The following is a 13,747-nucleotide window of genomic DNA, read 5'->3' on the forward strand; positions in this document are numbered from 1 at the left end:
CATGAGAATTATTAGAGAAATGAATTGTCTCACAAAATTAAGTTTATTCAGGATAACTAAAGCTTTTTCTTTAAGCCAAAACATTTTTTGACAGAACTCTTAAAACATATTATACACTCTTCATCTTAAATGAGGTATAATAAATATAACTTAATACCATACAAGCATAAATAGAAATCCCAAATATAAGGTAACTGACCAACTTCCTGATAAAAATATATAAAATAATGCCTGCTGGCCAACTTGAGCAGAAATTTCTGTGCTGTGTTTAGTCGCTCAGTTGTGTCCGACTCTGCAACCTCATGCAGTGTAGCCCGCCAGGTTCCTCTGTCCAAGGGGATTCTCCAGGCAAGCATACTGGAGTGGGCTGCCATGCCTCCTCCAACGGATCTTCTCAGCCCAGGTATTGAATCCAGATCTCCTGCACTGCAGGCAGATTCTTTACGGTCTGAGCCACCAGGGAAGCCCATGAATACTGGAGAGAGTAGCCTATCCCTTCTCCAGGGGAACTTTCCGACCCAGAAATTGAATCAGGGTCTCCTGCATTGCAGGAGGATTCTTTATCAGCTGAGCTACCAGGGAAGCCCAGAAATTTCTAGGAATATAGATTAAAACAGCCAAACATTTACTTACGGATTTAAATTAATTTAGATGCATATATATATTTAAAATAATATTAATATTAATAAATGATAATTTTTAAATACTGCTTTTTCTCTTACCTTCATTTTTCACATAACAGTTTCATTCAAAAATCTTTATACACATTTTTGACATCAGTGCATTCCTTACCACTGGATTCATTTTTTGTCATCTAACTTTTATAAGCAAATCATTCTCACTTCCATTTAAGTTGTTTAAGATACAGTACGTTTTAAACACATGTTCAATGCTATTGCTGCAAATTTATCCTAAAACACAATTTCCATTTGTCTAACTACTGAAATAGTTGGCCTTTTTACTCCTGTAGCATATATTTATGATTTCCACGAGTATTTAACAACTGTATTGTTTTAAATTGAAATCTGTTAAGTGGAATAGAGAACATGAAAGTCCATTTTCAATGGCATCCACCTTAAGGTCATGTACCTAGGAAAAGTTATTATATATCTGTTAAAATTTTTTATTCCTTTTTAACTGGATCCAACAAATGAACTCTTTATACATTCAAAATCAGCTTGGGTTGAAGCAGTTTTAGGCTTTTTACCAAAGAGTATTTTGTTTTTCAAAAAAAATAAAGAAATTTATAGTAAGAATGTAGTCTACATATAGACCCAAATGTATTTCTCTCTTTTCTGAAGTAAATTTTTAAAGAAAAAACTCGCTTTGTGTATGGGCATATAGTACACAGTATCTTCCTGACCATCATTGTGATTATCAATTATTATACAGAAGATTGGAAAAGTATAGGATGAACCACTTCTTCACAGTTCAACTTAAAGTAACAAATCAGGGGACTGGGTTAGAATTTTTATCAATTACCTAAGAAAGAATAATAAATAGCAATATTCTCATAGCAGAAAAATAATTTATGAAGAGCTCAGTTCTTAGAAGTGAAGTAAGAACTAAAGCAGAGGAATATAAACCATTTCTAAAAGACTTTGAAATCATCAATCCCTCTAGCTTTTACCCTTTTTTGATAATAAAACAAAACTTGCTTCTCCCTACTTCTTTAGAACACATTTATTCCCATTATTTTTTACTGCGTCTAGAACAAGGCATTAAAGTACATTTTGCTTCCCCAAATAGGGCTTCCCTGGTGGCTCAAATGGTAAAGAATCCACCTGCAATGCGGGAAACCTGGGTTCGATCTCTGGGTTGCGAAGATCCCCTGGAGGACTGCATGGCAACCCACTCCAGTTATTTTTTGCCTGGAGAATCCCCATGGATAGAGGAGCCTGATGGGCTACAGTCCATGGGGTCGCCCAAATATAGCTATGTCAGATTCTAAAAAAATAAAAACCTTTACTAATGTATGTTTTTCTTCAACCAAAGATTAAACAGACTATTATACTATATGCTATCGGAGAAGGCAATGGCAACCCACTCCAGCATTCTTGCCTGGAAAACTCCATGAACGGAGGAGCCTGGTGGGCTGCAGTCCATGGGGTCGCTAGGAGTAGGACACGACTGAGAGGCTTCACTTTCACTTTTCACTTTCATGCATTGGAGAAGGAAATGGCAGCCCACTCCAGTGTTCTTGCCTGGAGAATCCCAGGGACGAAGGAGCCTGGTGGGCTGCCGTCCATGGGGTCGCACAGTGTCGGACACAACTGAAGCGACTTAGCAGGAGCAGCAGCATACTATATGCTATAATCAAATTTGCCACTAGCAGTAAATCAACAGTTTAAAAATGACAGAAATTAAAAATTACCAAATAAATCAAAAGTTACTTTTGGGACATTATGAAAATGAAAAGTTTAAATATCTCTTAAATAAAAATTTCTGAGATCAAACTGGGATATTTTTCTCATCAGGCCAAGAGAATTTTTTCTCTACTCAGGAAAAGAGATACTGTTTAAGATGCTGCATTCCAGATTATGCATAACATAATGCCTAATAATCAAAACATAATTCCACTAATAGCTGAACTTTGTTCAAAATACAGAACTTCCTAAAAACCTATGTGGGAGACCTTCCCCTACATCAGCCAGTCACCTGTGGTACTGCATGTTTTCATGCACACTGTGATGCCCCACTGCAAATCACACCGAGGTACTGCTCCTCTTTAACCAAGAGTCAGAATGTCTTATTCATTTGGGGGAAAAAAGTATACACTGCCCCCAGACCTATGTTTTCCATTTCTTTTTCAATTCAAGACATACTTTTAAATTTCAACAACAGCTGCAATACCTTTTAAGGAATGAGCAGGTAGAGAGGTGAAGAAATGTCACCATAGATAAAAGCAGATGAAAACTAAACACAACACTGAAACGGGAGAGTAGAAAGTTTTGGAAAAATGTTTTAATATATCAGTAAATAAGAAAATAAGAGGCAAAAAGGCACTGTGCTCTTTGGCAGGTGAAAAAAGGAGCCACAGCAGGTGATCTAAGCAAAAGAAAACTGACCAAATAGAATTTGGCCTAATAGGAAATTAATTACTGACACTGCTGGTCAATAGAGGGTTGAATTTGTTATTGAGAAATTAATATTCTCAACTACTACCATTCTGCAACTCCTAAGGTACTTTTAAAACATTTCCATCTAATTTTAGGTTTTTAACTGGTTTTTTACATTTCTAATTCATCTTCAGCCAACTATTACTGTTTTCCAACTCTTCTAAGTTTTAGATAGGGAAAAACCAGCACATAAATGTACGTACATACGATGTGAATGGTCAATAAACAGAGGAGCTTTTCCCTGCTGCCCAACCCTAAGCAAAGACTGCAAACTACCAGCCCGGTGAGGCCTCCAACGCTATGAGGGGCGCAGCCTGTGCCACCCGAAAACTCTACTCCAAAGTAGCATTCAGATGTCTGTGCTTTTCATCACTGCCATTACTCACAACTGTCCAAAATAAGTTCCTCTTGATTTTTGTCTCTGTATTTCTTTTATTCACACCATGAGTAACAACAAACTTCGGGAGACAGTGAAGGACAGGGAAGCCTGGTATGCTGCTGTTCATGGGCTTGCAAAGAGTCAGACAGGACTCAGTGACTGAATAAGAACATCCTCAGGCTGTTCTCCTCCCTCCCAATCGTCTTCACTGCAGCCTCCAGAATTCCCACCACTCTGAGCAGAAAAGGCTATAGTCTTTTAGCTCTCCATTTCCACATCTAACATCACTCCTGTGAAGAGGAAAATGCTGTCTCCTTTGAGGTTCATGTCTTCTGGCTAGTTTATTCTTGTCCTAGCCATCTACTACACTTCTGGTCAACTCTCACATGAAACTCAGGTTCCTAGTTCAAAAGCCTTCTCCTCTCTAAGCACCACCATCATCAATGTCCCTGAGGATGACCTATATAAACCCAAGAAATGAGAGGTTCTGAGCTCCACTCCACTTAAGCTTTCCCAGCCTTGCCCATAATTTCTGCTCTACCTCTGAAATTCTGAATTCCAATCTCTTACTCCATGACCAAAATCTCTTAATGCTTTCAGACTCACTCCCTTTTCTCTATTTGTTCTCCAAGTATATCAAGAACCTGGACACCTCTCCTAATCAACCACTTCTGGAAACCTTCGCTTCCTGTAATTTTGAAGCTATTCCATCAACCACCCACTTTTTAAACAACATCCTGAGTTGTTTTGTTCTTTTGTACTTCTACTTATAAAACTCCAATTCTTAGATGAACTAGTTTCTAAAGTTGGACATTAAGTAAAAAATCATCAAAACAGTTCAGTGCTTATACAAAGTAATGGTCTCCAACACTGTTGGTCACTGGTATTTGCCAGCAATCCAATTAAACATCCTTGTCTGTGCTCTCTCCCATTCTCCTCAGTGGAGATTTCAAATGGTCACCTCCTCCTTGAACCCTAAAGTTAATTTCTCTCTTACTAAGTAATCAACTTTGCATCTTTTTCAGAGAAAATTGAGACCTTCAGACCAAATGTCATTTTTCTGCTCCTCTCCATCTACACCTATACCAGTATCCATCTTTACATTTCTTCCTATCTCAATGAAGAAGATTCCTCCCACCCAATATTAAGCATTCTACTGTGCTTTGAATCCCACCCGACCCCCAACATCTTCACTTCACTCACTCTTCCCACCCACCCATGCCCCTATTCTGTTTTTTCTGCCTCCAACTCTCCATAGGGTCTTCCCTTTGAGCAGATAAACATACAGCCAGCCCTCCAAAATGACAGGTTGGCATGTGAGGATTCAACCAACCACAGACAGAAAATACTTTAAAAATAAAAATATTTTTAAAATTCCAAAAAGAGAATATTGAATTTGCCTCTCTAGCAACTATTTACATAGCATTTACATTGTATTAGGTATTATAAGTAATTTAGAGATGATTTAAAGTAAATGAGAGGATACAGATAGGCTATATCCAAATATTATACCATTTTATATAAGGGATTTGAGCATCCACTGATTTTGAAAGAGGGAGGGGTATCCTGGAATCAAATCCCCACAGATACCAAGGGAAGATTGTACCCAATTCTCTATGATCTTAAAAACAACCCCAACAAGTAATTTTCCCTTACTCCTCATCCCTGTTTCTGCCATATATATCCCATATTTTACATCTAAGCTTCCTGAAAGAGGTAATCTACAGTGGATACCTTCATTTTTTCACATTTTGTCTTCTTTCCTCAACCCACATTTATCTGGCTTCTGCTCTATTCCTTCACCTTATAACTCTCTCTCTTGGGTTCTTGAAATCACTCACCTGGTTTTTCTCTTAATTATCTGGTCATACCTGATTAGCCTATCTCATGAACTTCTAGTCCTTTTCCTAATCCTATGACAGTGTGGCTGAGAATTTTGTCCTTGGCCCTCATATTATATTCCTCTCATTTGTAACTATGGCTTCAACCAAAATCTATATTTTGTGGACTCCCAAATAGATTACTCAGTCCAGACTGTGCCACTAAACTCCAAATCCCTATTAAACTATTAAATATCTCCACTTGGATGTTTCGTAAGTATCTTAAACTTAATAAAGCCAAAACTTAATGCATGAACTTTCCCTCCAAACTATCACCAATATAGTTATTTATCTGGAAATTATCCTAAAAGTCTTTTTCTTCCTCACCCTAACACAGCCAATAAATAGGTCCTAGATAATTCTCTGGTCTGGTTTCATCCCTTTGGTTCTAAGACACTGAATGAGGACGTTTTTTTCCCCCTAAAACTACAAAAATCTTTTCAATTTTTCCCAGGTTTGACAATAACTCAGAATACTCTTTTTAAAATTCAGATCTCAACATCCACCTGTTGCAAGACTGGATGCATCACATAAAATCCAAATTCTGTACTTTAACATGTCATACAAAATCCCTTCTAATCTGACCCTTGCCTACATTTCCAACCCTCATCTTTTGCCACTAACTCATATTCCAGACACATACTATACTCCAGATATTATTTTCATTTTTAAAACTACATCACTCAAAAAAACCTCTGTACATTGCATTCCCTATTATTTATGGGTACACTATTTCCACATTTTGTCTAATTTCTCTTTGTCCTTAAACTTCATATCAGTGTTCCAATTCTTGAAAAATTTTCCTGTTCTTTGGCTAGGTTAATGGTGGCCCCTCCTTTGCGGTTTCACAGCAAAGCATACGATGCACAGCTACAGCGTGGTGCCTATCAGCTGCACTGTAACCACCTTGTTTCCCCCCTCAAGCTTATGAGCTCCTTGAAAGGGAGCAAGCTGTCTTTCATCGCTATATACCTAGTGATTAGAAGATAGGTACTAATGAACATTTACTGAATTAATGAAACATTAGTTACAGTTTCTAAATTACTTATCTTTACACTAATTTACATGGCAATGACAATATATTTCTAGTGCTTTGTTTACAGTTTACAAAATGCTTTCATATACATAATCCTATGATTATCAGAGACATCCAATGAGTTTGGTAGGGCAATTTTATCTCAATTTCACAGAGAGGATAACAGGTTCAGACAAGTTAATGGCTCTCTCAGGGTGTTTCAACTAGTAAGGGGTAGAGTCATGATTGAAACTGAGGTCTTCAGAATACTACTTCAGTACCCGCTTGTCTTATACCAACCCGGCAACAATGCTCTTCTGATTAAAAGAGTCATCAAAAGTCTCCTGCATCAGGAAAAATGGTATAACCCACCCAGCTGCCAGGGGTAGAAGCATGCATTAGCCACATGCTTTAAGGAAAGGTTCAATAAATCCTACAGCACTGTCTTCAAAATTTCTAGGTATCCCTTGAATTCCTTTTAATTTGTGGTGGTTCTTTGAACACAATACCCTTCCCTCAAAAATTAGTTTGTCCTTCCTGGCTTATTTTTGTTATGAAATCATCATTCTCTGTCACTCAGATTTAAAATTTTGATGTCACTCTTCTCTTTCTGGACTCTATTTTAAATTTTCTCTTTTTTTTTTTTTTACATCTCCATTGCTGCAATGCTAGTTCAAGTTCTTATCACTTTGTGTACCAGAAAAATCTAAGCTCTACTTTTCCTCCCCCTTTATTGTACAAAGCACAGCTAAATAAATCTACTCAAAATACTGGGGTGGTTTCCACCCTAATTTCTTTTCTACCCTTTACTGTTTAGTCCAAAAAGGACTAATGAATAAAGGAGACAAAAGTCTGAAACTTATTTTTCAAAGTCCTTCTTAACCATCCCCAGTCTCTTACCTATCACTCCAATCTCTGCCTCTAACTACAACTGCTCAATTTAAACAATCACTAAAGCAAAATTAGAAGCTTGCTCTTCTACCTGTTTCATTCCCACACCCAGTCATTGCTCCTGTATATCTACTTTCTAATATTACTAAGGATTTGTGTCATATTTGGTTTTTCTCTTTCTCATAATTCATCCATGCCATAGTCATTCTACACTTGGACTACTCCATTAACCTTCTGACACGCTGATTTTAGTCTCTTCCATTTTAATCAGTAATCACTTATCAACAATATCATGTTACCTTTCAAAAACCAAAACACTGGGTCATCCCTCTACTTTAAAACTTTCAATAATGCGTCAGGCCAGGCACTATGGTACAAATTTTCATGAATTGTCTCTGTTAATCCTTCAAAAATCCCATAACTTTATTAAACTGTATTTCGCAGATGAGAAAATTGAGGGCTGGGGATACTCAGTATCTTGTCCTCAGTGAAATGATTAAGGCAGAACTGCTGCTGCTGCTAAGTCGTTTCAGTCGTGTCCGACTCTGTGCGACCCCATAGATGGCAGCCCACCAGGCTCCCCCGTCCCTGGGATTCTCTAGGTAAGAACACTGGAGTGGGTTGCCATTTCCTTCTCCAACACGTGAAAGCGAAGTCGCTCAGTCCTGTCTGACTCTTTGAGACCCCATGGATTGCAGCCTACCAGGCTCCTCCTTTCATGGGATTTTCCAGGCAAGAGTACTGGAGTGGGTTGCCATTGCCTTCCCCAAGGCAGAACTAGGCAGTCTTAATTCAAACCCAGGCAGTCTTAATCATCCAGAGGCTATACTCCCTAAATTTCAGGTCCTCAACTTAGTGTGCAAAAAAACCTTTTCAACTTCATCTGCTACTCCTTGCCAAGGAACTTTACCCAAAACTGCCACACATTCCATGCTTTTTTCAAACTCCATGCCTTTCTACTGCTGTTTTCTCTACTAGAAAATATTTTCTCTATCTCAGCCCCACCTTAATATCTAAAGAAATTCTACTCATCCTTTAAGGTTCCACTCAAAACATAATCCTTTCAGTGAAGCTTTCTCTCCAAGTAAGAATCAATTCCTCTATACAGCTCCGACAGCACTTTGTACCTAATACATTACATTAATTTATTTGCAATAATGTCTCCTCCACTAGACTGCCTCCAAGAAAAATCTATCTTACTTAATATATCTAATTCAATTCTGTATCCCTAACACCCATATTCAATAAATGATGCACAAATAAATGGTCCCAATCTTCTGCTTATTTGAATCCTGCTGCTGCTGCTGCTGCTAAGTCACTTCAGTTGTGTCAGACTCTGTGTGACCCCATAGACGGCAGCCCACCAGGCTCCCCCGTCCCTGGGATTCTCCAGGCAAGAACACTGGAGTGGGTTGCCATTTCCTTCTCCAATGCATGAAAGTGAAAAGTTAAAGTGAAGTCGCTCAGTCGTGTCCAGCTCTTAGCGACCTCATGGACTGCAGCCCACCAGGCTCCTCCGTCCATGGGATTTTCCAAGCAAGAGTACTGGAGTGGGGTGCCATTGCCTTCTCCGGTTTGAATTCTACCCATCCTCAAAGCTCTTTCCTCCTATACGAACCCTTGCTAACAATCAAATCTAGACTCATCCCTATCTCCTTTGAACTCAACTTCTTGGGTCTGCCACTTAACTGGCAATTATTAATCACACAGTCTTATGACATAAATTATTAACTTTTCATGAGTACCTATTTCCCCAAGGACCAAGAATGTATTTTATCTTTTACACTGTTTCCCTACAATTTTTAGGTATATGGCAGGTATTAAATAAGTAGTTGCTATTTGGTTACTTTGAATTTCAAAAATAAATTTTACATACCATATAAGCATCTGCCTGCAATGTGGAGGACTCAGGTTCAATCCCTGGGTTGGGAAGATCCCCTGGAGAAGGAAATGGCAACCCACTCCAGTATTCTTGCCTGGAAAATTCCATGGACGGAGGAGCCTGGTGGGCTACACAGTCCATGGGGTTGCAAAGCGTCGGACATGACTGAGCGACTTCACTATTTCATCTCTATGTAAAAATAAACATTTTTATACTGAAATGAAATCATAGGATTGGCACTAAAACACATCTCATCTAATAAATCAAAATTCTTTCACCAAACTTTTCCTTATAACTCTTGCCAATTCATTCAACAGCACCGGAACCTGGAGCTTTTGCCTCACTACTGAGCAGCTGTATTTCTTCCTTGGCATTTTCCTTCCAAGATGACTTGTTGCCAGAGTGTTCTCTTTCCTTCTCACTGCTCTCTCTCTCTCATACACACATATACACACACACACACACACACACACTGTTCTCTGTTCCCTTGCTTTCTCTAGGACACATGGTACTGAAGATTTATTTTAGTATGCTCAACAGTTTGACTAGGGTAAAAAGGAAAAGAAAAATCATTTTCAAGAATTATCTCTATTAGATAGGTTAAGTCCATAAAACAGATTTTGTAAAAAAGAAAAACAATTAAAATTCAAGTTCCTTCAAAATATAATGAACTAGGGCTTCCCTATGACTCAGTGGTAAAGAATCTGTCTCCCGTTGCAGGAGACATTTGTTCGATCCCTCTTCTGAGAAGATCCCACATGCCACGGAGTAACTAAGCCCATGCACCACAACTATTGAGCCTGTGCTCTAGAACCTGGGAGCCGCAACTGTTTAGCCCACGTGCCACAGCTGTTGAAGCCCACACGCCCTGTAGTCCATGCTCTGCAACAAGAGAAGCCACTACAATGAGAAGCTCTCGCACTACAACTAGACAGTAGCCCCTGCTCTCTGCAACTAGAAAAAAGAAAACACACCAACCAAGACCCAGCACAGCCATAAATAGATAAATAAAATTATTTTTAAAAAAACAAACATAATGAACTAGAATTGGCGCGCACACACACACAAAACACTTGAAGTAGCTATGTGACTCCAAGACCTATGTGGGTCATCTGAAAATCTGTAATGAAAATAAGCAATCCTATTAAAGCGAAGGTACTGGAAAACACATGAGCCAAACAAACTCTGATTTTTAAGCAGGGCAGCAGGCAACAGAACCTAATGAATCACAAGGCTGCCCATTAGATATTTAACAGGTAAAAAACTTACAACACACACATTTTGGTTCAATCTGAAAGTCTGATAATTTAAGAGATAAGGATAATAAAACCTAGGGAATAAAACATGCTGAATGCAAAAGAAAGTGAGTAGCACCGTGGGTGCTAAAATGAACACGTACACAAAATACACAATGCGCTGTAAGCAATAAAGGTGAATTTTTGCATCAAGTGTAATAGATTTATTAATTTCAAGGGAAAATCTAGTTTTACAAATCTGGGACCTCATCTATACAGTAAAAAGTACATTTTAAAAGTATCTGAGGGAAAAAAGGAAGTACCTGGACATTTCAGGTCAAGTAAATTTCAGGGGGAGGAGGAAGAACAATACAAATAAATTCAGAGTTTTATGCTTTAATTACACACACCAATTTTGCTGATGTGGCAAAAAGGCACAAGGAAAAATTAACTGTTTTTCCTAGTTTGTTTCTATTTTCTTTTTTTTTTTTTTTTGTTTCTATTTTCTTATTGCAAGCTTACTAGCTTAGCTAAAGACAGAAAAATGCTTAACAGAAAATAGTTAAGAGGAGTATCTCACCTAAACCACTTGGGTTCCACCAACTTTCAAAAAGATGAATTTGACCAGAGCCAGAAGTTGGAGCAGGCCCAGAACTGAACTGTCTTAATGAACCAGGAAACCTAATCACCCATAATCAGGGATATGGAATTACCACTAATAATTTCAGTGAATAGATAATTTATACATGAATCACCTACCATATTCCAAGATCTCAAACTTCACATAACGTGAAATTCAGGCATTTGATACTAAACACAGAAGACCTATTCCCCTTCAAAACCTATGTGACCATAAAATACAAGCCTCTTGACTAGAAGTCTAAGAGTATAAAAGCTGAGACAACAGGGGAAAGTTTCAGGGAGTAAAATACTATTTATATTCAATGCCAATGATGGTCTCTATAACCTTACCACTATGAAATGGTGCAAAACTAGCACATACTAGACTTAAATCTAGATTTGTAACAAGTTAAACTTAAGTTGAATTAGCACCATGGCTATATAGCTTCAGCAAACTGGGGTTTTTTGTCATCAAATGCAACATTATACTACAATTACTTACTGAGGAAGGCAAGAAAGAAGCTTGAAAATTAAATATAAAAGACTTCTATTTCCCAGTAACTTCCAAGGAAGCCAGAAATTCCTGGAGCAGCACAAACCAATCTATCGCACACTATCTCTAAAGCATGTGATCCATATCGACCATTCCAACTAGCTAACAAATTCCATAAAGAAATGAAAGCTGTCTTGAAAAGCATACTACTAAGTACATGGGATTTTATATCCACGAGTTCTACTATGATTTTCTATATCAACAAACTCCCATTTACCTAAATCAAATGACTTTTATTTCGTATCAGTAAACCGCAAATATGACTGTGTCTTGTATTCACAACCCACCCCTAAGGAACATGCCGTGTGTCTGGAATCTTATTTTTACTGTATTAAAGCAGTACAAGGGAAACATTACCATATAAATGACAAAAATCAAGGAGATTCACAAGCATAAGTATAGCATAAACTTACTGTTCAGAAATGTGACTGGTTGTCCCATCTAATAGTAGGGTGAAAAGTGCCAGGGGAAATTAATAGACAGCACAGGTATACTGTCAGAAAATTAACAGGCAGCTCATGTCTCCTATTCCCAATCCAACAAAACTTCAAGATTTTACAATAGCATGAATGTCTGAACTACCAATCTTTTTTCTCTTTTTTAAAAGACTTCTTGGGACAAGGATTCCATAAAAGCTTTCTTCAGTTGATGCCTGGCCCGAATATATACACTATTAAGTTTTTTAAATTGTCTACATAAACGTAGATACAAATTAGTATTATCATTAAAGGAGGCTAGAATTCATAAATTAAAATTTAAAAACCACAAAAAGTTTTTCTTGTTTTTAAATATTTTAATGGAAACATGTCTAGTCAGATTTCCAAAACTGGGCTAACAGTGTTTAAACAGTCTCAAACATATGCCAGTATGTTTGAGAAATTGAATGAAATAAACAAAACAAATAAAAGAAGTATCTATCTTTCAAAAATAAATGTGGTACAATAAAGAAAACTTTATTCTAAAATGATTTCAATTTATTGACCAAGCTACATGATAAAGAAAAATCATTTCAAATTATGTTCTTCACCTCCACAGCAGTGTTTGAAGTTTATGGGCTCTCCCAGAGAGCATGGGAGTTTTAAGCAATTCTAAATTAGCCTTCAATTTCTCTATTTCAAATTAATGTGATGACCGGTTGTAGTTAAACAATCATAAATTCTGCACCAACGGAGAAATATTTAATTTTTTCTTCTGGGGGAGTGTGTAGGCGTTTGCATGCACGGGAGAGCTAACCCCTCTTGCCCTCTGACCAGTGTTGCCGGTTCTAAGTAAATGCTTCTTCCTATCCCCGAAGCTCTTTTTTTTCTTTTTTTTACTGTCTTTTTTTCATCTCTTCTGCACTTAAACCCGGGGCCCCCAAATTCTGGCTTGTCCCTTCACCCTAGTCCAATCCCATACAGTTCCCCCAATTTCCGCGCGGGGTGACACCTGAGGGCCGAGTGCGAACCCCTGCGGCTGGCATTAACTAGGCGCGAATAGGGCGGACGGCTGTCACTGGGGAGCAGGCGTGGGCCAAAGGCGAGGTGATTTCTGACTGCTCATCGCCCAGCCCCGCGTGGCTGAAGGTCTCAGAGCCCCTCCGTTCGCCCCGGCAAGCCAGGCGTGCAGCTGTCGTGGTGCAGAGAGCTAATCGCGGCCTCAGGGCCGCTTTGACAGGCCGGGCAGGAAAAGAAAGAGGCTCACTGCGACTAGTAGCCTCACCCCTCCGGCTAGGAGACCTACAGAACGAAACCTCTGCCACGGCCCGCAGGCAAGCGAGAGACCTCGGAGCCGCCACCACCTACTCAGCCCAGCCCAGCAGGGGCCCGCCCAGGGGCCACTCCCCAAGTGAGGCAGCCAGTCACTCGCCCGCCCTTCCGGGCCCGCTCCGGAGGGGACGGTCTCCCGCCCGCCCTCACACAGCTATCTCATCAGGCCAGGCCCCCAGGGCTTCGTCCACCTCTCACCTTTGACGACGCGGTCAGCCCCGGGAGGGGGCGGCGGGGGCGGGGGTGGGGGCGGTGCAGCCCGGGCCGGCTCCGGGGCGGCCATGCTGGGCCCGGGGCTCGGCTAGGCGCTGGGCCGGGCGGGGCTGGGGGCGGGGGCGGCGGCTACCAGAGCCAAGCGGCGGCGCCGCCGGGGAACATGGCGGACCCTCTTTCCCTACAGAGGGGCTAAGACCGGCATGCACCG

At 39.6% G+C, this 13,747-nt stretch overlaps 1 protein-coding gene across 8 annotated transcripts in view; it reads right to left on the minus strand.

The window, feature by feature from the left end:
• The window catches only part of PPP3CB (protein phosphatase 3 catalytic subunit beta), a 47,436-nt gene extending 33,694 nt beyond the window's left edge, over positions 1-13,742 (minus strand). For 3 of the 8 annotated variants that reach the window (XM_043924890.1, XM_043924892.1, XM_043924888.1), the window contains exon 1: positions 13,522-13,742. In XM_043924890.1, the coding sequence (XP_043780825.1) occupies positions 13,522-13,606 (85 nt within the window). In that variant the 5' untranslated portion in view covers positions 13,607-13,742. The remainder of the gene's footprint in view (positions 1-13,521) is intronic. The other 5 variants (XM_043924893.1, XM_043924887.1, XM_043924886.1 and 2 more) reach the window with 2 other exon arrangements.
• Between the last annotated feature and the right edge of the window lie 5 nt (positions 13,743-13,747).

The sequence above is a fragment of the Cervus elaphus genome, chromosome 15 (assembly GCF_910594005.1).
Source record: "Cervus elaphus chromosome 15, mCerEla1.1, whole genome shotgun sequence".
NCBI lineage: Eukaryota > Metazoa > Chordata > Mammalia > Artiodactyla > Cervidae > Cervus > Cervus elaphus.